At 49.3% G+C, this 23,417-nt stretch overlaps 1 protein-coding gene across 1 annotated transcript in view; it reads left to right on the forward strand.

The window, feature by feature from the left end:
- The window catches only part of LOC105091150 (BOS complex subunit NOMO1), a 51,353-nt gene extending 28,590 nt beyond the window's left edge, over nt 1–22,763 (forward strand). The window contains exons 17-31 of the mRNA XM_010982601.3: nt 1,287–1,350; nt 1,925–2,020; nt 5,098–5,316; nt 5,406–5,488; nt 6,372–6,531; nt 6,677–6,803; nt 8,335–8,448; nt 9,322–9,449; nt 10,355–10,496; nt 14,271–14,354; nt 15,398–15,508; nt 17,263–17,364; nt 18,992–19,111; nt 21,669–21,761; nt 22,129–22,763. Coding sequence (XP_010980903.3) covers nt 1,287–1,350; nt 1,925–2,020; nt 5,098–5,316; nt 5,406–5,488; nt 6,372–6,531; nt 6,677–6,803; nt 8,335–8,448; nt 9,322–9,449; nt 10,355–10,496; nt 14,271–14,354; nt 15,398–15,508; nt 17,263–17,364; nt 18,992–19,111; nt 21,669–21,761; nt 22,129–22,260 — 1,775 coding nt within the window. The 3' untranslated portion in view covers nt 22,261–22,763. The remainder of the gene's footprint in view (nt 1–1,286; nt 1,351–1,924; nt 2,021–5,097; nt 5,317–5,405; nt 5,489–6,371; nt 6,532–6,676; nt 6,804–8,334; nt 8,449–9,321; nt 9,450–10,354; nt 10,497–14,270; nt 14,355–15,397; nt 15,509–17,262; nt 17,365–18,991; nt 19,112–21,668; nt 21,762–22,128) is intronic.
- The last annotated feature ends 654 nt before the right edge of the window (nt 22,764–23,417 follow it).

The raw sequence follows: 23,417 nt of genomic DNA on the forward strand, positions 1-23,417 counted from the left end.
ACGTTACCTACCCATATTAGTGCAGGTGAAAACAAAACATATGCAGGGTTCGGTACTGTCTGCAGTTTCAGGCATCCACTGGGGGTCTTTGAATGTATATTTTGAGGATGTGGGGGACTACTATACAAAACCCTTAGTCAGACCTTGAGCTTCTGTACAATCTAGCTCTATCTGTTACTCTCTGCTCCAACCACTCTATCCTGTGTTTTATTAGGATGCCTTTGGCTGCAAGTAACAAAATCTGTACAAAAGAACCATCAACAAGTAGGGGTTAATTTGGCTCAGTAACAGAGTCGGGTAGCACATGGCTTCAGGCATGGGTCCAGCAGCTGGTAGATGTTAGTTTAGGGTTGGTGTCTCTGTGATTCTTTTAGTCCTGTCCCTTGTATGTTCTGCCCCTGTGTTTTCAGGGTGCCTACTGTTGTCCTAGGAAACCGGTTATGTTTAAGGCAGAAAGATGAGGAGAAGGGGCAGGCAAACATTTTTTGTGCCCCACTCTCCACCCAGCTGTGCTGCCCGCCCATCACTTCTTCGTTCAGCTATTACTTCCGCAGGGACGCTGGACCTCCAGTGTCATTGGGATCTCCCCGCTGTGCTCTTGCCATGTGGCTGTCAAACACTTCTCTCTCTCTCTGTAGATGTGAAGCCCCATCTGTTTTGTTCCTACTGTGTCCCCGCACCTGGCACAATACGTGGCCCAAGCAGGTGCTGGTGCTCTGTCAATATTTGTCGAATTAAGAACAAACAAAATGAATGGAGAAACCTCATCATTTTTTTCTATTAGTAACTGTACTGGGGCTTGATCCATGTGACAGAAACAGCAGAGGTTATTTGAACTAATTTCATGTTTCAGTTCGGTCACACAGCCAAAATGTCAGCTAATGCACATTTGGGAGAATTCAATGTTACACTTTGCTCCTTTCTGAAACTGTGCTCTTCTGGCAAATGGCATCATATGCCCTTAATCTGAGTGTTACCCTGCATGAGCTCATGGTGTAAAAAGTGTTTTCTGCAATCATTTCACAATTTTTTGGGCCTTCCCCTGCCCCATGCCCCCTTTGAGGAGTACTTGTAGGAAGGGACTTCATGAGTGGGCCTTTACGTGGATTGGGTCATCAGGAAGCCATCGTGGGCCACGGAAAAGGCATCTCTGACACCATATTGCACGTCTGTGATACGTTGTGAGTCTTCAAGTGAGAGGCACTGCCTTTGGATTTCAAATGTTGGAACTGCTCGGTGTAACTGATGCCCTTCTCTGAAAATGACTTTTGATTTCCTGGCTGCAGGCGTGTACAAGGTGACCCCTCGCTCCTGCCACCGGTTCGAGCAAGCATTCTACACCTATGACACGTAAGCTGGGTGCTGACCGCGCTGTGGGGCGTGTGTGCCTCCCATGGAGGAGAGTCAGTGCCATTCTCCTCTTCAGTCATTTCTGAAAACAAAGGAGTTTTTTATGTCTTTTCTGGAAGTGGCAAGTTTAGGCACTGAAGAGAATTTCTAGATAAGGGCTTGTAGGCACGTGGGTCAATTACAGAGGAAACGAAGATAGGATCTCTTTCCTGAGAATTTTGTAAACCCAGGATGGAAGGCTGTGGTTTTGAAGTGGTTTGAATATCATGTGTGTTGAGTCCTCCAGCCCTTGCTGATGGGAATTCCTCAAGCTCAAGTCTAACCCTTTTTCAATTTTGACAAATGCTGGTGGGTTTTACTGGGAATTGGAGGTGTGCAGGTTCGGAGTGGAGAATCAGTTTACCCTCTAAGGCACTTGTGTGCATTCCAAGTGTTATTTCGTGCCGCGCTAACAACGATTTCAGGTAGTGTATTTCAGGGTCAGGAAGGTCGCCCATAAAGGGCGTTGCTTGTGATCCTTTGAGGACCATGAAGTGATGCTGCAGTGTTTTCTCTCCACTTCTCTGATTTATAGGTCTTCACCCAGTATCTTGACGTTGACAGCCATTCGCCACCACGTCCTTGGAACCATCACCACTGACAAGATGATGGATGTCACCGTGACCATCAAGTAAGGCTAGTGTTCCACGGTGGGACGTGGTGGGAGGGTGGTAGCCCCGGGCCGGGGGACTCCTGTCATACACGCTCTGAAAACCATTTTTGATTTGTTATCTCTGGGTGTGTATACAACTGGCCTTCCCTCTTACACTTATATGATACAGCCGTAAATTCACAACAGCCTTGATCCTTTCCTTTTATGATTCAGGAATTAGCTGTGGATGAGGAAGAGCCTTCTGACGGCTCGTTTCAGTGTCTTAAATTTCTGTTTGGCCTCTTTGCACCTCCTGTCTTTGCTAAGGGAAAAAAATCTCTGGTTTGTTCACTGTATTTCAAGTGTTTTAGCAAATTCTAAAGAATTGCCTGTTTTTCTTTAGATCCTCTCTCAGGATCTTTACATGAGACCCTGCCACCTTGTATGAGAAGGGTCACGAGTGAGTATGTGAAAGGCAGTCCCTCACGGAAGGTCGGGTTCATGTGAATGCCACCTTTGCGAGGAATTTTTTCAGTGTGGTGGGTGCACCTGACACTCTAATTTTCTCAAGAAATGAAAGAAAGCATTTTGACAACATGATTGTCTTTGTCAAAGAGAACGGAAATCTGAGTAACTTTCTCCCAGCCTGCCTTACTTGAAGTTGCCTTTCCAGCTATGTCTCCATCTTTCTGTCCACCTCCTTGTCACCTGTCCACCCGTGCAGAATATACTTATGGAGATTCCTCAGTGTTTAGGGCTCTGGGAGTAGGCGACAGCCCCTGCCCTCGTGGGACTTACAGTCTCATGGGGGAGACAGACAGTAAGTGATCCAAGAGTCACACGCAAAGCTGTAAAATTACAACTGCGATAAGTGCTTTGAAATCTGACTTTGGGGGGGTTTGGGGTCCATGCAGGAGAGACAGGCTGCTGGCGGCCAGCCCATGTTACGGGTCTTAGCTTTGTCCCATGGACACTCTGACATATTTTAAGTAGAGGGACCACTTTTTTGTTTGTTTCAAAAAGGTCCCCCTGGCTGCTGAGTGGAGAACAGGTAGAAGGGATCCAAGAGTGGAAGTTGATTGAGGGAGGGGCAGAGGCTCATTCAGGGGTCCAGGTGGGAGATGATGGGGCTTCAGCCGGGCTGGTGGCAGTGGGGATGGAGAGATGTGGATGGATCGGACAGTGTTGAGGAGACTGAATTGATGGGATGTGGAGATAGGCTGACTCCGTCGGGTCAGGAAGGGAGAGGTGTCAGGGACAGCCCTGGGTTATTGACCGAATTGATGGGGTACATATTCACCAGGGGACGGGGTTTCTACGGGAAGGACTGGTTCAGTTTCTCCTGTTTCTTTGCCTGGTGCTGGAGCAATAATGTCTTTTTCTATTTTCCTGCTTGGAATGTGTGAATTACTGGTATGACTAGAAATTCATATCTTTACCAGTAGTGACTCCATATTATGTTGTTTTTTGGTCTTTATTAAGTTTATTTTTGTAACTGCACAAGGGTTTTGTTTTGTTTGCTTGAGCTGAGGTTACATGAAACGCATCTTCAGCTGGACATGACCGGTGGGATCTGTAAAGGGGATCTTGGATTCCCCAGATCAAAACTGGACTCCTGGTGGTCTGTCGCCCTCCACAGACCAAGTCTGTAGTCTCCCCTGTTTCAGAAACGGCAGCTCCATCTTTCTAGTTTGTCCCTGACTCTTCTTTCTCTTGCATCCCACACCCAACAAGTCCATCTGCAAGTCCTCAGCTGTACAATCCTCGGTATCCATGGGGACTTGGTTCCAGGACCGCTGTGGTTACCCACATCCCAGGATGCTCAAGCCCCTTATAAGACGGAGTAGTATTTGCATGTAACCTATGCACATCTTTCCGTATACTTTAAATCATCTCTAGATTACTTTCAACGTCTAATACAATGTAAATGCTACGTAAATAGCTGTAAATACAATGTCACTGTTATGTAAATAGTTTCTGGCATGTGGCAAATTCAAGTTTTACTTCTTGGGATTTTCTGAAATTTTTTTCCCCCAAATATTTTCTATCTGCCGTTGTTTGAATCCTTGGATGTGGAACCCTCAGAAATGGAGGGCCAACTGTACATCCATCACCTGGCCCTTTCTTAACACTTAGCCTCTGTATGTTGGTTCGACCTACTGTTGTCTGGACCAGGTTGTTGCTACAGCTTCTTGTCTGGCCTCCCTTTTCTGGCTGTTGCTTCATAACAGTGTGTTGTTCATGCAGAAGTCAGAGTAATCTTTAACAGTAGAGATGCTGTCATTCCTCTGTTTAAAATTCCACTGGCTTTCCACCCCTCTAGGGTCCACACCAAGGTTTGCAAAGCCCTAGTCTGACACCTGATCTGACTCTTCCTGGGTCCCTCTGCCCAGGCCACCCTGGTCTCCTTGCTCTCTCGCAAGCACGCCAAGGGAGCTGCCTCCAAGGCTCCAAGACTTTGCACTTGCTGCCCCCTTGCTGAGGCCCTCTTCACCAGAGCCACGTGGCTCCCTCTCTCCCTTCCTTCGAGTCGGCTCGGTGTCACCTTACCAGAAAGGCGCTGGCTGAGCCCCTAATGAAAGATAGCCCCTGACTCCCAGCTCTCCATCTTTCCATGCTGCTTTATTTTTCTCTATTGTACTTACCATCTGATGTCATTTTTCTCTTTTATTCTCTGCCTCGTCCACAGGGCATCCGGGTGTGGATCCCACGGGGATAGGGAATGCTGTCTGTCCTGTTCACACTGTCCCCAGAGCCTGGTTCTCTAGCAGGGTATCTTCTCAATAAAGACTGAAAGAAAGACAGAGATGGTGGTGTGGAAAGAATCCCATGTCCTACGGGAAATCTCACAAGTTTCCTTCAAGGCACAAAGTCAGTGGTATTTCATGCCAGCCCAGATCTACCAGATACTGCCACCACAGCAAAGAAGTTCAGGTTTTTTTTTTTTTTTTAACTATTAGTTTGTTCAAAACAGGAGAAGACTGTGCCACGGTTGGTGGCATTGTGAGGTGCTCGGTTTTTTAACTGATGGTCTCTGCTCGCAGAAACGTCCGATTCCCCGCAGCTGCGGGGATGAGGGGGCCTCACCTCCGGGGCTGCTCACCCTTTTCTCCCAGGTCTTCCATTGACAGTGAGCCCGCCCTGGTCCTCGGCCCCCTGAAGTCCGTGCAGGAGCTGCGGAGGGAGCAGCAGCTGGCGGGGATCGAGAGCCGCAGGCAGGAGAGGGAGAAGAACGGTGGGGAGGACAGCAGCGGGGGAAGGACCAAGCCCCCCGCGCAGGAGATGGTGGACGAGCTCCAGGGCCCCTTCTCCTACGACTTCTCTTACTGGGCACGGTGAGCGCTCTTGGGCTTTCCCTGCAGTGTCCTCTGTCCCAATACCCTTCCTGATGGGGAGCCCCACTGATGTATCTTAATGACTTTAGGTCCGGAGAGAAAATCACTGTCACACCCTCGTCTAAAGAGCTGCTCTTTTATCCTCCTTCCATGGAAGCCACCGTCAGTGGAGGTAAATGTCAACTCAGCCGATGACACACCTTTGCAGCAGGTCCTTTCCCTGCATTTAAAATTGTGGGCTGTGCTGTTGTTACAGTGAAACCGTCTTTGCAAGGCACCTTCAGTCCCCTTTGGCACATAGTTGTTACTGTTTGATGAGTCAGTGAATGAGTGATTGAACGGGCGAATGAATGAAAGGTCTAAATCAGTAAAAGTAACTTTCACTATGAGAACTGGGGTGTCTTTTTGGAAAAGGACTTGGTTTTCCTTGCTGTTTTCCAGTTGACACCAGGAGGTGGCAAAACCATCAGTTGCCAAAATGTCTGAAATGTCTTCACGTGTCTGAGCTGTTCCTGATGTTTGCTTTTTGGTCGGGGTGATGGGAGGGTCTTTCTGAGCCTGGATAACCAGAAGTGATTGCCACTGGAATGTTTAGGCTACCGGTAGCTTTTTCTGGCATTCTGGGTTGACTAAACCCTCAGCGTTTGCATGTTTGGAAAGAGAGTGTTGAAGAGTGCAGGTGTCTGGCAGGCAGTCTGTCTGGGGCCGTCTTCCGTGCTGGGTCCTCTGAGGTCCAGCCTCACAGGTTGTCACCTGCGATGTCAGCTTGTCTCCTCACCTGTGGCCTGTGAGAGCCGAGGGAGAGGAAAGGGGAAACCCAGCCTTTGTTTGCCGTGCCTGCTAACGTTCCTGGCAGCTGAACAAGGTCTTTTCATTGGTGGAGAGAGGCTTGGGCCATTGCAAGTATCGAGGATTCTGGTTATATTCAACCGCCTCCTCGCGCTAGTTCCAGTTTCTCAGTGTTCGGCCCTTCTTTAATGGGAAGCCCCAACCAGAAGGCTCCCTCCCCTCTGCCTCTAAGCCCTGTTCTTCTGTTTCTCTCTCCCCCTTTTTAGAAAGCTGCCCAGGGAAGCTGATTGAGATCCAGGGGAAAGCAGGCTTATTTCTAGAAGGTCAGATCCACCCAGAGCTGGAAGGAGTTGAGATTGTCATCAGTGAAAAGGGGGCAAGTTCACCCCTGATCACAGTCTTTACCGATGACAAAGGTGCCTATAGGTAAGTCTGTGACTAAGCAACATTTGCTTGGGACCAATCGGGGAGCCTCGGAGAGACACTGGGGAGCCAGGTTTCCTTGGGGCGGGTGATGCTTCCTGCAGGATCTGAAGCCAAGCCATCTCCAGCATTTCTTTCTTTTATCCAGCGTTGGGCCCCTGCATAGTGACCTGGAATATAGCGTGTCCTCACAGAAGGAGGGCTACGTTTTGACTGCAGTGGAAGGAACCATAGGAGACTTTAAGGCTTATGCCTTGGCAGGCGTGAGCTTTGAGGTAACACCGTATGTTTTTTAAAAAGCAGCTCTATGAGGCATAATAGACATACAGTAAACTGCACATAAAGTGTATAATTTGACAGTTTCGACGTGAAAACACCACCACAATCCAAGTAGTGGACACATTCATCACCCTCCAAAATTTCCTCATACCCTTGGTAATCCCTCCCTCCTGCCCCTCCCACCCGTCTGATCTGCCGTCTGTCACTGTAGGTCAGTTTGCATTTTCTAGAGTTTTATATAAATGGAATCATTCAGATCGTCCTCTTTTTCTGGCTTCTCTCACATGGTGTCATTTGGAGAGCTGTTGCCTTTAGCTTGTGTGCATACCTTTTGGCAAGTATTTTAAGCTTTCATCTTCAACTCTGTTCTCTGTCGAAGGACGCAGTGTTCTTACAGTGGTATTTGATGTCTTTCTTTCTTCCCTCAGTCCTTCTTGGGAAGAAGCATGCTGTAGGATGTACGGCATGAGTCTGGAGATCCTTGAGAATGAATATTTTCAACCTAGAGGCCTGAGGAAAAGAAAGACAGATCACAGTCCATAATAAATGAAAATTCTATATTGCAGAATGCATTTTAAACCAAATTTAAAAATAGTCAAACTGGGAAGTGGGAAGAAATATCTATACCATAAATAATATCCCCAGTTTACAAGGAACTCCTAAAATTGATGAGAAAAAGACGGCCCAACAGAAAAAAGATAAACAAAGGATATGAAAGGCAATTCACAGAAGTCATACAAGTCACTAACAGACATACAGGAAATGCTCAGCTTCACTAGTGACTGGGGAAATGCAGAGGAAGTTACCATCGAAACGCTGGGTTAGATTTGCAATAATCAAGACGCTATCCCTTTTTTGGCGAGCATGTGTTTTCCCACGCATAGGTAAATTACAGAGCTGGAATGGTTACAGCCACCCTGGAGTGCAGTTTGGGAGTTTCTTTCTGAATTTCAAGTGCACACATCCAACAATTCCACTCGTAGGAACTGACTGTTCGGAAAAAGAGAAACACTTAAGCTCACAAAGAGACACACGCTCGGGGACATTCAGATCGTCTCTCTTTCTCCATCACAAAACTCCTGCTTGTTGTGGTTTGCCGACCTCTGCTGTAGAGTGAGACACAGCTGTTCCGAAACAGTGAGGCTGATCTGTGGGGACCGATAGGGGAGGGAAAACGGGGAAACGGCTGAGGGAGGAGAAAGCAAGTTACAGCTGCAGAATGGTACAGCTCTGTGGGCGCTTCTGTCTTACCTCCTAGCCTCGCCCCAACCCCACCACATCACTCACCAAGTCCGCCAGCAGTAGCCATAATGTTGATGACATTTGTGTGGGCATAGAGTAGTCTGAGGCTGCACACCAAACTGTTAACATTGGTTACCCTGGAGATGAAGAACAGACCTTTTGTTCTCCCTTCCAGTGAATAACAATAGAAGAAAAACAGTCCATTAAGAATTACCTCTTGTGAAATATTCCCTTCATGGGTAATAGGAGTTAACCTTGCTCTGGGGTTCCTTTGTTGCCCCCCAGATAAAAGCTGAAGATGACCAGCCCCTCCCCGGGGTCCTCTTATCCCTCAGCGGTGGTGTGTTTCGTTCGAACCTCCTGACTCAGGACAATGGCATTCTGACCTTCTCAAACCTGGTAAGGTGTCCTGTAGTTTACTGCCCGCCTGTCTTCCCCAAGAGAGCCCGGGACACCTCGTGACTTGTGTACTGCTTGACAACGTGAGAACAGAAAACCAGCGTGGAGTGTTTTATGTTTCTTGGGGGACCAGACGTAATTAGAGGATTGCTCTCACCAGAACTTAACGCTGCCGATTCATGTTCCCTCCTGCACACATGTCTTGTTTTCTGGTTACCCACTTGTCACTGAGACAATGTAATTAATTACCCCGGCCACAGCGGCTCCTGGCTTGGGCGTCCCCTTGTTTCACCACAGGATTGTGTATAATAATGCCGAGTCTTGTTCGGCGGTGAGCTCGTGTTTCTCCTGCAAAGCACGCTCCCCGTGGTGGGAGGATAGCATCCATTTTTCCACTGGAGATCTAGATGAGGCCCTGAATGGTGGGGACTCAGGAGTGGCTACATCTCCTTGGCTACTTCGTCAGTCCTGGGAATAAAGTGACTGTCACAGGGATGTCGTAAACAGGCAGTGAGGTGTATGCTGTGCAGTGATGCACACACACCTTCAAATCTTCCTTCTCCTACTTATTTCTTGTGTCATCTCAAGCAACTTAACATGACCTCTCTGAGCCTCAGTTACTTCATTCGTAAAATTTAAAACTATGTCTAGCCCGAAGAGTTACTGTAGGCACACGATAATGACGGCTATATTAGAACTGTAGTTGCTGTCACCTTAACTATTTATTATAGCATTAGAGTTACCATTTCTGTCTGTCCTGGAAGCCCTGGTGCTCTTGGGGTCCGATTCTGGTCCATCACAACTTTAGCTGCCCCCTTTTAAGCCACATTGAGATCTGCAGCCGAGGCTCAGTTTGCGGTGGTCTCTCGGCAGAGCCCCGGCCAGTATTACTTCAAGCCCATGATGAAGGAGTTCCGCTTCGAGCCATCCTCACAAATGATTGAGGTGCAGGAGGGACAGAACTTGAAGATCACCATCACCGGCTACCGCACAGCCTACAGGTGAGCAGCCCCGCCCGCTCCCCTCTGTCCCCGGCCCCGGTTCACCTAGAAACCCACCCTGGTCTTCAGCGTGACTATTTGGAAGACAAGGGAAGTAAGAGACGAGGTCCACAGATTTTTAACTGCTGCTCTTTTGTTCAAACATCTCAAACTGTTGATCGAGTCACCAGGTTCCTATTTTGCAGTCAGCCTGTGAGAGCTCATTTAGTTCCTAAAAATTTCTATTTTTTAAAAAATGTTTGAAATGTGAGTTAAATTTTTGAAAGGAAGAAATGCATTCACTTGAGTACAACTTGAAAATGTTGAAAGAGTATATACAATGTGAAGTTTCCCTCCTTTCCTTGTCTCCCAGCTGCCTAGGTTTTCCAGTGTTTCTGAATACTTCCAGAGATGATTTATACAAATACTAGTATCATTTATACACACAGACACACGGACACGTATATTTATACATGTTTACAAAAGCACTTGAGGCAAAGATTGATTAATCAGAAGGAGCAAGTTTAGAAAAATGGACCATTTTCAGTTGAATATGAAGGTGGAATGAAAGGGGAAGCGATTTATTTTCATTTTATTGGATGCTTCGTTATTTAAAATAAAGGGTAACAGAAATATAATAAAGTGGAATAAAATAAAAGCTTAGCCTTTTTAAATTACAATTTTCTGGAGCATCCCTTAAAATTTCAACAAGAAGAGAAATTGATGACAGCCTTCTGGCAGGAAGGCTCGATTTGCAAGTGCCATGGCCAGAACGGAACTGTCTGGGTCAGCTGGGGCACCGTCCTCCACTGAACTGTCTTGCACTGTAAATCGCTGGTAAGTGCAGGACACTTCCCCTGAACTCTTTTGTGTGCTTCAGAAAACCACGAGAACGTCATGTTCTGTTTCTTGTCTTATCCCTCCAGTTGCTATGGTACAGTTTCTTCCTTAAATGGAGAACCAGAACAGGGTGTTGCCGTGGAAGCAGTGGGACAGAACGACTGCAGTATTTATGGAGAAGACACCGTGACAGATGAAGAAGGGAAGTTCAGGTTACGTGGATTGCTGGTGAGACTTTGGACCTGTTTCACTAGAGGATTTTTTCCTACTGATTCAGGGGTGTCTTGTGGTGCCCCCAAGACTGCTAGGAATGGGCTGGGCAAGAGGGTTAGGGGGATGTAGGGCTCTGGAACTCTTCCCAATCCCTGTCTTAGCCGACATGCTTACCTTTTATCTAGCTGACATACTGCATTGGGGTTTTGTGGCAAAATAAAGGTGGAAAACCATGGGTTTGACATACCTTTTGCCTAGCAGAAGGTTTTGGCTTAGGCCAGGGCTCTCAAACCCAATACCTGTAGAGCCAGAAGAACACTGTGAAAGGCTGGAGGAGTCTGGGTGCACAGTAGGGAGTGGTGTGGACTGTGGTGCGGTGGAGAGGACGTAGCCCACGTGAGGGGGCAGCTACCACTCAGCTCCAGCTCTTCGTAGCCATGTGGGAAGATGGACTCTGGGTTGCCAGACTGAGTTTATAAAAGAAATGAGAAATTCAGACTTTCATGTGAAAACTCTGGGTTTTCAGATGTTTATATCTAGTTACAAAGAAAAAAAAAAGAAACCCACAACTTCTTTGTGTGGGCCAAATAACCAACTGATCTGTCCTTTTGGTTTCTTGGCTGCAGCATTTGGTTCAGAATTTATGATGCTTTTTTCCCTTGGTTTTGATTTGTGCACCCATTCATTCATCTGCTCGTTCAGCAGACACTAAGTAGCAGTCACTAAGAGGGAATGTGGGTGGACTGGCACCCACTGGACTGGGCCACTTGGACCCGGGGTTTGGTCCCAGCTTTTTCAGATTCACAAACTGGCTGTTCTTATTTGGCCCCAGAGATAGTCATACACATCTTGGCAGAGGACTACTGTTTGCCCGAGTCATGTGAGCTAAGAGGCACGTCTGCTTGCCAGTTTACTTGGGCACTACCTTGGGGCCATGCTGTCCTTTCCCAGAGATAAGAATACTCACATCCAGTGTCGGGCATGCCCACTCTCAGACATCGGGGTTCCTGGAAGTCAGGTCAGAAGGTTGCTCGGTGAACATGGAGCGGTCAAGCCGAGGGAGGAAGGTGGACTTAGGGGTGTCCTGGGGGCCGTGCTGAGGACTGAAGAACGTGTATTCTGCTGGCTTAGCTGGATGCACACTGACCCAGTGGGTGCCCTGTCCCCTCTGCCCACCGGTTTCCCTCTGCGGTGTCTTCTCATCAGATTCCGCGAGATGACAGTCATCCCACCACCACAGGAGTCTGGGCGGCGTTACCCCACACTCCCTCCTAGCTCTCCTCAGCCCCGTGGGAAGCCCTGCCCCTGTGGAGGTGCTGCCACCCCGATGTGCTCCATGGGGCCCCGGGACTGCCCTCTGCCATCCTCCAGGCCTGCTTTCCTTCCATGTAGCAGTGGTTCCGGCAGCCGGGGCCCCGGGAGAGGCAGTGAGTCCCTAAAAGCAGGTTCTCCATCTCATGCATTCAGTGCATTTTCATCTTTCGGTGGCTGCACAGATGCCTTTCTGCCTGGGTTTGAATCCTGCCTCTGTCTTTTCTTAGCCGTGTAAGGTCAGGCAAGTGTGTCATCCTTTCTGTGTCCGTCTCATCATCTGTAAAATGAGGATGAGAACGATGTCTTCCTTATGGGCTGGGCTGGCTTTGGGTATTAAGTGAGTTATTACACGTGAAATACACGGAGCAGCGCCTGCTGCACTGACTCAGTAAATGGTTAAAAAGCAGGAACAGACAGCACTGCCCCCTGTGGTGCTCCTCACCAGCACCCCCGCTTCTTCGGGCCGTGTGTGCAGCTTTTTTCGTTGTAAGTCAGCAGCATGAGGAGGGCCCGGAGGCGCCTGTGCACTTCAGTCTGCCTCGCGCTAGGGTGAGCTCACCTCACTCTTACGAGTGCAAGCTTGCAGATTCAGGTCACCTTCTTGGTTCCCCCAGGGTCTTGCTGGTCCAGATGTGTTTTTCTAAACTCACCAACTTAACACATTTTATTTAATTAAACTGAATATAGTGTCCTTCCCCACTGCAGTAGATGTCCATTTTAACCGATGCTCCCCGGCACCCTCCTCCTGGTAACAGGTGTTAAGTCATTAGCACTTTCAGTGTTGTGGCAGCTCACACCTTCCACGGGCCAGGCCTTGGGTTCTGGAGGAAGAGCCTTGAATGTTTCTCATCAAGGGTTTGGACTGGGGTTTGCCAGTCTCCCAGAGGACGCCGGGCTGGAGATCCCTTGTTGAAGATTTCCTAAGGATTTCGACCCCCATCAGAATTCATTTCCCCAGGTGATCTTTCCGGGCAGTGTAGCTGTCAAGGCATTTGGGGTGAGACACTCTACCCCTACGTGCTGCCCCCAGAGGCTGAAGGTGCCTCCTTGAGTCAGCTGGCCAGGGGCAAGGAGTCGGGCGGGTTGCGATGGGAGCAGCCACCCTGTGGGCTCTGCCCAGCCTGGGGACAGGAGCCAGGGGGCAGTGCTCGCCCTTCCCAGCTTCAGCTGTGCTGCCTCTGCGTTTCTTCCCAGATAGCTACACACGTCTTTCCTTTCTGAGGCATAAACAGCTATTTTGAACTAAACCCAGTGCTGTCTGTCCTCACTGAGCTATAAAGCGGCTTAATACGTCTATTGGCGATCATAAACTTGAATGTTCTGTCTTTTTAAAGAATAACTGCTTTATTGTCTTTGTAAAGGTACCATGTGCTCATTATAAAATAGTTCAAGCAACATATCGAAAAGGACAATTTTGAAAGGGGGAGAAAAGTCACCCTTAAGCTACCACTTGGAAGGGCCCCTGGTTAACCTAAAGCGATCACCGTTCCCGATGCTGCTCTGCCTGCACGAAAGAAGGCTGCAGCGCACTGTTTAGGAGAGCAGAGCCGTGTTACTCACACCGACTTGCAAATAAATGATGCCAGTCTCAGGGTTGCCCTCTTGGATGCACACAGTCACCTTTGACCTCAGCCCCGTGCTTTAGATCCTAAGGTGTCATCGGGTCCCGTGTGCTGTTGGTGATCAGAAATTGGTTGATTTAAGTGTTTTAAACCTTGCTAATATAAGTGATCTGTCACCTTTTGGGGACATGATGCAGATCTCTTTTTAAAATAAGCATGTAAGAAAAAAATAGTTCAGAAGTTTACAAACAGTGGGCTCATTTCTACTAGTAAAGCCTTGCTTCAAGCTGAATTTTATTTGATTTCCAGCCTTCCGAAAAACTTCCCTTTGAACTCATATCTCTATCAGAGTTGCCACTAGCCAGCCCATACAGCAGTGTGATAAACAAACAAAAAACTTCATTTTTTCAAGACAGTTCACCTCCCTCTATTGGGGAAAATTGTCAGAATGTGCTGGCTTTCTTAGAACAAAATACTGCTGTCTGCCAGAAAATTATCTGAGTAAACAGTGTACATCCTTCATGTGTACAATGTCAACAAAAAAGTTTTTTCTGAATAGTGACTTTTTTGGTAAACATGGTCTACGCCTATAAATTGGAGGAATAGAATAAAAAACATACAAAGAAGAAAAATGTTTTTTAAAAAAGAAAAAACAAATAAGAAGCCACATTTAATTTTCCTTGGGTAGAAGAAACTGAATGGTGTTTGAAGGAGTTGCAGAACTTCAGGGAAAAGTTTCTACATTGGGGTGCTTTTTAAAGGAACTCTTAAGAAGGTTAACAGGTGCAGTCTGGGCACTGAGGTGGGACGGGAAGGCCCCTGTCCTATGTGGGCCTGCAGGCAGAGCAGGCTCGGATCAGGTCTCACTCGACAGGACCCTTTCCCAAGATGTGACTCCTGCGTTTGTTTGCAGCCAGGATGTGAATACCACATTCAGCTCAAGGCAGAAGGCAACGACCACATCGAGCGGGCCCTCCCCCACCACCGGGTGATTGCGGTAAGGCACGGAGTTCTCCAGCGGAATCGGGGGCATGATTGCTTCCCTGATCAAAAAATCCCTTAGCACTCCTCTGGCTGCCTGCCTTTCATCTGCTGTGGGGGGGACTTTAAATCCTAATTAAGGGTCCTCTTAGAATAGTGTCATCTTCACAAGCAGCATCTTATGTGGGTTTTTAATGAACAGCATTGCTGTCAGGCATCCAGAGAAGAAATCTAAAGTGTTGTTTCCCCACTTCCCCTGCAAGCTCTGATCATTATTCTGCAAGTTAAGGATCCTAAGGCCTAAACAGCATTTCAAATCAAGGGAGGGTGATAAAGAGAGCATAGGCTTAATTGGTGGCAGGGCCTCCCGCTTTATTATATTCAGATGACCTTGTTTTTCCCACCAAGGACAGAGACTCTTGACCTTCAAGATCATGGCTTAACTAATTGATCCCTGAAGAGGCAGCCCTCCAGGTCCCAGGAAGTGGCTCTGGAGTCATTTGAAGTGGACTTTTTCCCTATGGAATAGGTCTCATTGCTAGACTAGTAAGAGGGCTTGGGTGGGACAAGAGGGTTGCCTCTTGGGGGCTTTACTGGGTGGCATTAGGCACGAGATTATGAGGGTTTGGGGTCGCAGGCAGTCATGTGGACTGTGGCCCGGCGATGTGAAAAGGTGACAGACGGGTCACATGCCCACCCAGAGGGGCAGCTGGGCTTGGCTCCTCCCATCGCTGCCAGGCAGGAGCATCTTCCCCTTTTTCCAAGAGATGCTAGGAGATCTGGCCTTTTTTACATGAGGTTCCTTTTTTAAAACTGTTGACAAGTAATTAAAACTTAGAAAAACAATACCGTGCTTGTCAAATAAAACGTGCCCGTGGGCAGGTGCGGCCCATCTCCTGTCAATGTGTGGCTGCAGACTGAGGCTGGCTTGAATGGCAAGCTTCGCCCACTTCATATGAAGCGAAGCGCACTAGGAAATAGCTCCCAGGACATCACACAGCGAGAGCAGAGGTCCCTCTTCCTGCTTTCTCATCCCCAGCCCTCCTTGTCTCCGCGTAGGTTGGGAATAACGACATCGATGATGTGAACATCATAGTTTTCCGGCAGATAAATCAATTTGACTTAAGTGGAAATGTGATCACCTCCTCCGAGTATCTTCCCACATTATGGGTAAGGCCAGCCTTTTCAGGTTCAAGTGCTCTGTTCTTTCTGACTTTGAAACAGGAGGGAGCGGGACACCTGGGCCTGCCTAGCACTTGCTGAGGGTTGAGGTTGAGATTTAAGACTCTTTAATCCCAGCGTGTATCTGGGAGGACGGTTGCTGATCTCTGGAGAGAAAAGATGTGGTGTGGTTTCACATGACTGTTTTGCCAGCAGTGTGTGTCTTTGGAAGCATCACAGTAGGAGCCTAATGGACAATCAGTACGATCTGGAGTCTGAAACGGAAAGACGATTTTAGGGCAAAGCGCCTTATAACTTTTTAGATCCTGTCAAAGGTAGGAGTGGTGTGCAGTGGACTCGGAGTTAGACAGTCCGGGCTGGCTCCTGTCCCCACAGTTACTCACCTGGCCGCCTTGGGCATCACCTCATTCCCGTGGGCCTTGGTTTCCTGCTCTGTAAAACCAGGGAGTTGGACTCAGTGGCCTCTTAAGGGCTCTTCGAGCTCTAACAGGATCTCTGTTTCTACAGTGAATGACAAACTGTCCACCATGCCCTGTGATCCCCTGAAAGGTGTTAATGAACTGCCATAGGGGTGTATTTTTCGGAGGCACTTGTAATTTACATATAGTGAAGTATTTGACTGGGTGAGAAGGTGCACTTAACTGACCTCAGCCACCCTTTGGGGGCTGCAGGCACATTACCTGTGGGGCCAGGCGGGTGATGTCCGATAATAAAGAGGGCTAGGCAGGGGTGGGGAGACTGGGGAATGGGAGGGGAGGGGGCGTGGGTTCTGATTCTTGCTGCCTTGGGATTCTGGCCCAGGGTTGGCATCACTTCCCAGTTTTACATAAAACTGGAAGTTAGAGTTATGTGAAATTACCTGATTTTTAAATATAGGCGGTGAATTCAGATTGACTTAGAACACCATACAGGGCAGAAGAGTGTATACGTGGTTTTGGATGTGACCCACAGGCTTCTGGTCTGTGACTTTCGTTTTAGGATAACTCCTCCTGACTTGTGTGTTATGTAGAAGGGTATCCGTGGGAGCCCTGGGGAGGGTAGCTCTGGCCTCCTCCTGTGGTGGGGGCAGCGTGGAGCCCCCAAAGCCAGGGGTGTACCTCCCTCTTCTCATGCCCCATTGCATGTGGTAGTGGGACCAAGCAGCCAACCTGGGCTGGAGAGAAAGTTCAGCCACAAAGCACTGAGCTGCTGCTGGAAGCAGCCAGAGAACGAAATGTGAGATGGGAGTGCGCTTCCAGGTTAAGGGAAACCTCTGGGGTTAAGGCTGCAGCATGTGGGGTGGCCACGCCAGGTGGGCCAGGCTCTCAATGACATTGGCTGGGTCCTAGGCTCTACTGCATGATAATGGCGCAACCTTAGGTGATGCAGTCTCATGGGGATGATAACAATGCCCTTTTCGTAGCCGGGACTGGTGACAATGAATGTAAAGTGCCCGTGGCAGGCCTGGCGTGTTACAGATATGTTCAAAGCTGTTCTTTTTTAACATTATTACTATGTTGAGCATTAACGTAAATTGTCAGAATCTATTTTAAAATCTTAACATTTCCACCCGTGTCACGTAACTGGCATCTCAGATGCCTTAGAAATGGCCTGTCAGGGGAGAGGACGATTGCTTCTTTAAAAACCCACGTTTCCAAAGATCCTCTCTCCCCAAGAGATAAGCTGTCCCGAGGATGTCTGAAATGAAATGTTTATCGTGGTTCAGTTTCAAAAGCCCGTCCTGCTTTGTTTCTGCTCTCCAGGTAAAGCTTTACAAAAGTGACAACCTCGACAACCCGATCCAGACGGTATCCCTGGGCCAGTCCCTCTTCTTCCACTTCCCGCCGCTGCTCAGAGACGGCCAGGTGACGCCCGCTCCACGCTGCTGTCTGTCTGTGTCGTAGCAATTCCACTTTTCACAGTTCTCTTGCCTTCCGCCTTCTTACCGCCTGCAGACACGGTGGACGCCGTGCTCTGAGTCAAAGGCAGTGGGGCTCTCCAGGGATTATTTTTTCAGAATTGGCTCTTTTTCTGTTTACAAAAATAATGCACATTCAGGGCAGGAGATTTGGGAAAGAAGGGAAATCAGACATAATCCCATCATCCAGAAATAAGCACCAGGTATCCTTTTGGTCTTTTTCTAATGCATGTGCATGTATGTGTTTATACACATACATGCACATGCATTTTTATTTATTTTGATCATGCAAAACTAGGACTATTTGGTACATTGTTTTCTAATCTGTGCTTTCCAATGAAGACTATGCCACAAATATTTTCCCCACTGTTAAATCTTCTATAGCATGATTATTTAATGTTTGCACAGTTGTCTATAGCATAGGAAATATCATAACCTATTTAAGGCCTGGGTGTTGGACATCGTTCCCTGATTATAGAATGTTTGCTGTCAGTTCTAATCAGGCAGAGCAAACTCTTGTGGTTGGTGGGGTGAGTGCATACTTTGCAAAGAATTTGGTTCCTGTCTGGGGGACCTGCCCTGGGAGGGCGAGCAGTGAACCTGTGTGTGTCATCCCCACCTACTGCAGGGATGGTACTCCATGGCCTTTCTCGGCATGAAATGGCTGTACAGTAATGAAGCAGGTTGTAATGGAGTTTTGGGCTTCCTCTCTGCTTCTCCAGATGCCCTTTGTTTTTTATTTTTCTTTAACATTTTATTTACTTTGGGGGGAAGGTAATTAGGTTTATTTTATTACTTACTTATTTTAATGGAGGTACTGGGGAATTGAACCCAGGACCTTGTGAATACTAAGCACGCACTCTACCACTGAGCTATATCCTCCCCTCTCGGATGCCCTTTGAAATCAAGCCACGTTAGGCAGCACAGCGCTGTGGAAACCGACTCCACCTGGGCTCACAGCCTGCTTGGAACTTCACCAGCTGAGTGACCCGGGCAAGTCACCCTTAACCTCTTCAGGCCTTGCTCTCCCCATCTGTGAAATGGGGGCAGTGATCCCACTCTTCAGTGGTTGAGAGCAGAGTGGGCATCTGCCTAACATGCTCACGGTGCCTGGCCCTGGTCCGGGCTCATCCTGCAGGCCTGTGACTATCACTGGAACTGTTCCAGAGACACTGCGTTCTTAGAACTTGCCAGCTAATGAGCCACTTAAGTATCGTCCCTTGAAAGTCAACCTCATTTCGGATTAAAAAGTCTTCCTCATTTTGATCCTCATCAGGATTGGCTCATAATAACTGTGTATTTCATAAAGTCATGGCCTCCAAGGACCGCAGCTGGAGGTTGGATGTGCTTGTAAAGATATGCTGCAGGCTCTGAAGGTGGGGATGCACGGCTGTCACTGCTGGATGAGCCCGCTGACACTATCACTCTAAAGTTAGCAACCTTGGTGTGGAGGTGTAAACTGCAGTTTATGTTTAGAAATATAAAGTCCTTTACATCACAGTCATACGTTAGGATTTAGTTTTCATTTGCTTTGCCCCAACTGTTCTGTATAAATACTTCTTCCTTGTGCACAGAATTACGTGGTGCTTCTGGACTCCACGCTGCCCAAGTCCCAGTACGACTACGTCCTGCCGCAAGTGTCCTTCACGGCAGTGGGCTACCATAAGCACATCACCTTGATTTTTAATCCCACGGTAAGGAGAAGGCGGGTGCAGGTGTGAAGAATGGTTCCACGTGTATCTGTTCCCAGATGCCATCCGTTTACCGCCGAGTGCTTTTCAGACCCCATTTCGTGTGGGAAGTTGGTGGGGATTATCATCCCCGAATCAGGGAGGAGAAGACTGGGGGCTCGTGTGTGGCAGAGCCAGGACTTGAACACGGCGCTCCCGCTGCTTTCTGGCTCATGCTTGGTGACTTGGCAAATAGGATCTTAGCCTGCATCAGAGGTTCCTCCTCTGTCCCCGGGAGGAAGCACGTACCTGGTTCCCCTCAGCAGCGACTCGGTCAGAAGGTGCCAGAGAGATGGGCACATAGGGGACCGTTTGTCTCTGCATGGAGGCACATGGTGACCCCAGGGGAGGGTGAGGGCCTCTGGTGGGGCACTGAAGACTGCAGCCTACGACTATGACACCCGTGAGGGCTCCACCAGGACAATCCCTGAGTCCAGGGAGCCGCGTGGGCAGCCTGGGCAGCACAGAGGGGCCACTCGGTGGGGGCTGAGCAGCCAGGCCTAGTAGCTGCTGGCAGGAGTGTGACCCCACTTGTGAGAACGAGAGAAACGATGCCCATGAGAGCAGGGCCACGTGACAAGGGCAAGGAGGGCCGTTCGGTGCAGGGCCTCTGCCGGGTTTCACGACAGACCTTCCAGGGAAGATGCTGCTCTGCTGTCTTTACGGCGGCTCAGAGAGGCTGAGTGACTTAGCTGGGGTTGGTCAGCAGAGCTGCGTGGCCGTCGGCTGGGCAGCTCAGAGCCGCACGCTTACTCAGGCCTCCATGGGCGCGTCGCTTCGTCCTGTGTTCGGTGTCATTGCCGACAGCCCCGTTCCTGACGTTTTACCTGGTATCTCATGCCCTGCTGAGCACCCCACACACCTCGTCTCGTTGGATTTTCACAGCGTTCCTCTGCAGCAGGTGCTGTTCGTATTATCGCCATTTTATAGTTGAATCTTAGAGCTGAGTCTTATTAAAGTGACTGCCCGAGGTCACCCGGAAAGACCCGGACCCGGCCTGGACCGCTGTCCTCACAGCTGGTTCTCATCCTCGCCCTCCCACTGCCCACTAAATTCAGCTTTTCATGAAGGATTTGCTTTGATGGAAAACGGCTTGGGATCTGAGACAGAAGTAGGCAGTTGGAGATGGAAATCTGTTCCCGCCCTTATTCTTCCCTTAATTAGGGGACCGTCTCATTCTGCCTCAACCAGCTCAGGTAAAAAGGCCCCCACAGTCATCCTCCAGCTTCCGTGTTCTCAGATGTTTTGGTCTTGGGGCCCCTTCACGCTGTTAAAAATTACGGCAAATCTCCAAGAGCTTTGGTTTATATAGGCTATATGTATATTTATCATATTAGAAATTAAAACTGAGAAATGCTGAAAACACAGGAATCCACAAGCCACACATTCCATTACCTGTCAAGAGTCATGCCATCATCACATTTGATGCCTCTGGGAAAGTCCATGGTACACTTTGAAGAGTGTGGAAAAGGCACACAGAGTATCTTTGTATTATTATGAGAATATTTTGGACGTTGCAAATCTCCTGAAAGGGAGGCCCCTGGGCTCTACCTGGAGAACCAGTGTTTTTTTGTTTGTTTTTTATTAACTTGTTTTCTCGTCATCTGAAAGTTCTCCTTTATTTGTTTCGGTTGTTGAGGTGGAGTGAGCTGGTTGGGATATAGGTCCGTTTGCTGTTACAGACACAGCGTTGCAGGGGCCTCAGCTTCAGGAGCGAGCAGTGCAGGGATTGCGTGGAAGCTCCACGGTGTCGGGGCCCCTGTTCCTTCTTCCTCGTGGCTCTGCTGTCCTCCAGCATGTCACCCTTCTCCGAAATGGTGCGCTTAGTCGGAGGCTGTCTGGCCAGCAAGGAGGGAGGGCACACCACTTCTCTCCTAGGGTGCAGCCTGGGTTTTGCACCTGTCACTTCTGTTCATGTACCACTGGCCAGAGTTGAGTTCCAGGGCCCACCTGGCTGCAAGGGAGGCTGGGCAATGTGGCCTGTATTCCGACTGGCCCTGGTGAGAGTTGGGCCTTCCATGGGAAGAAGGGGTGAATGGCCACTGGGATCCAAGCACTGCCTCACCTCCTCACTGGGAGTGACCTCTGGGACTAGCTTGCTCCTCAGTATGGCCCTGAGCCTGGAACAGTGGGTTCTCGATGCCTCCTTGTGGGAAAGAGTCCGCGTGCAGCTGGGACTCAACAAACTGAGACCTGTCGACTTTCCAGCCACAGGAGTTCCCTGCTGCCCACAGCCGTCTGTTTTCTCAGTGTAGATAGTGAAGGTCTGGGGGTGAGGCACACCTCGCTATCAGAATCAGTTCATTCCCAAGCTTCAGAGAGCGAGTGATGAGAGTCTGTACAGCACAGGATTCACTTGACATTTATCCACGTCGCCCGGTTCCTGGGTAGCGAGAGTCTGGATCGCATGGGTGCTTGGGTGGCCCTGGGGAGCCGGCTCAGAAGCGGGCTGTGGCGTGGCTGCGGGTGGTGCACCAGTGGGGGGCCTCGTCCGGGGCTGACGGTGCCTCGGTGTTTGCAGAGGAAGCTGCCCGAGCAGGACATCGCGCAGGGATCCTACATCGCCCTGCCGCTGACGCTGCTCGTCCTGCTGGCCGGCTACAACCACAACAAGGTAGGCAGCCCTGAGAGCTCACGGGAAACAGATGTGTCAGGGAGGGGGTCTCTCACAGCAGGGACATGGCAGCCGAAGAAGTTACAGCACTTGAGGTCAAGTCCCGTCCCTAAGGCCTCCTTTCAAGGCCGTAAACCTCTTGCGACAGGTCTCCTAGTCCTTAAACCTGGGATATTTTGGGGGCCCTGGTGACCCTCTCTAGTGCAGAGCCCTGCTCTGGTCTGAACTGAGATCTCCCGTTAGCACAGAGCGTGTGGTGACCGTGCCTGGGGGAGGAGGTGCACTGATGGGGGGGACTCAGATGTCCCACTGCACGGAAGTCTCCTCCTCCTGGCGCCCCCCTCTCTCACACTCTCTCTCTTTCCAGCTCATTCCCTTGCTACTGCAGCTGACAAGTCGACTGCAGGGAGTCCGAGCCCTCGGCCAGGCGGCCTCTGACACTAGTGGCCCGGAAGACGCAAAGAGACAAGCCAAGAAACAGAAGACAAGGCGGACGTGAGAGAAGAGGCCACAGAAATCTCCCTGGGGACGGGCGGTGACCCAGGGGCCACCGCCCGCCCCTGGCGTGAAAGACGCATGTGACTCACCCCAGCACGCGCCGTTGGCCCTGGGCTCCTCCGTCGGGTCTGCGTAGCCGCGCGTCCCCGCCCTCCTCTCGTCCAGCCCCTGGTTCAATGCCGTGAATGGATCCTCCTGTCACTCTGCTGAACACAATTTGTTTTCTGAGTTGAAGATAATTTATTAATATTATTTTTGTCAAAGAAATATTTAAGCTGTGCTGGTGGTGTGAGAATGTAACCCCTCATTTCAGCGTTCATGTGTAAGAAGAGCTCCAGCAAACGTGGGGTTTGGCACGTGATCAGGCACCCGTTGGATTTACCTTTCCCTTCACTTCCCTTTGCATCTGAGACCCCTGCTAGAAACTGCACAGCCTGTATGTACCACTAGGAGGGTATGTTAAGAGGTAAAAATCAATAAAACTGACCATTTGTTTGTGTCATGGCTCATCTCAGGTGTCGTCCTTAGATGACACTGGCGTCATGCTGGGGACACAAACTGAGCTGCCTGGAGGGGCACATAGGTCCTGAGTGAGGGGCTGGACAAGAAAATCCTCAGCAAAGGTGAGATGATTCACAGCAGCTGCCTTCTGGGCTCAGTGGTAGGAAAGTCGGAGGTGGGGGTGGCGAAGTGAACAGCCCTACCGTGTCCGGAGGAGCCCGATTCTTCTGGCTCTGGCTCTGGCTCCCCAGTGCTCTGCGGGAACGTGCATCCACTCTTCTAGAGAAGCCAGGAAGACAAAAGTTTTCTGTGAACTCCTCCAAGTTTTAAAGGTTAGTGACAAATTCAGTTTGTAACTTTTGGCCAAAGTGCAAACGTAGGATGCGTGAAGCTTGAAGGCTGCCAGTTTGCATAAAGGATCCACAGGAATTCACCGCATTTGAACAGCATTAATTTAATTCTTATAGAAAGTAATTAAGTTAATTAAGTTATTTTGGAAGCAGGGACATCCATCCATCCATCCAACATTTATTTATTGAGTTCCGCGTCTGACAGGCAGCAGGGATACGAAGACAAGGAGAGAAGACGATGCTATAGACAGAGCTGGACGAGGATGGGGCCCCCTCGCCCTTGTTCCTTATCGTGTGCCCAGCGCTT

Source organism: Camelus dromedarius, chromosome 24 (assembly GCF_036321535.1).
Source record: "Camelus dromedarius isolate mCamDro1 chromosome 24, mCamDro1.pat, whole genome shotgun sequence".
Taxonomy (NCBI): domain Eukaryota; kingdom Metazoa; phylum Chordata; class Mammalia; order Artiodactyla; family Camelidae; genus Camelus; species Camelus dromedarius.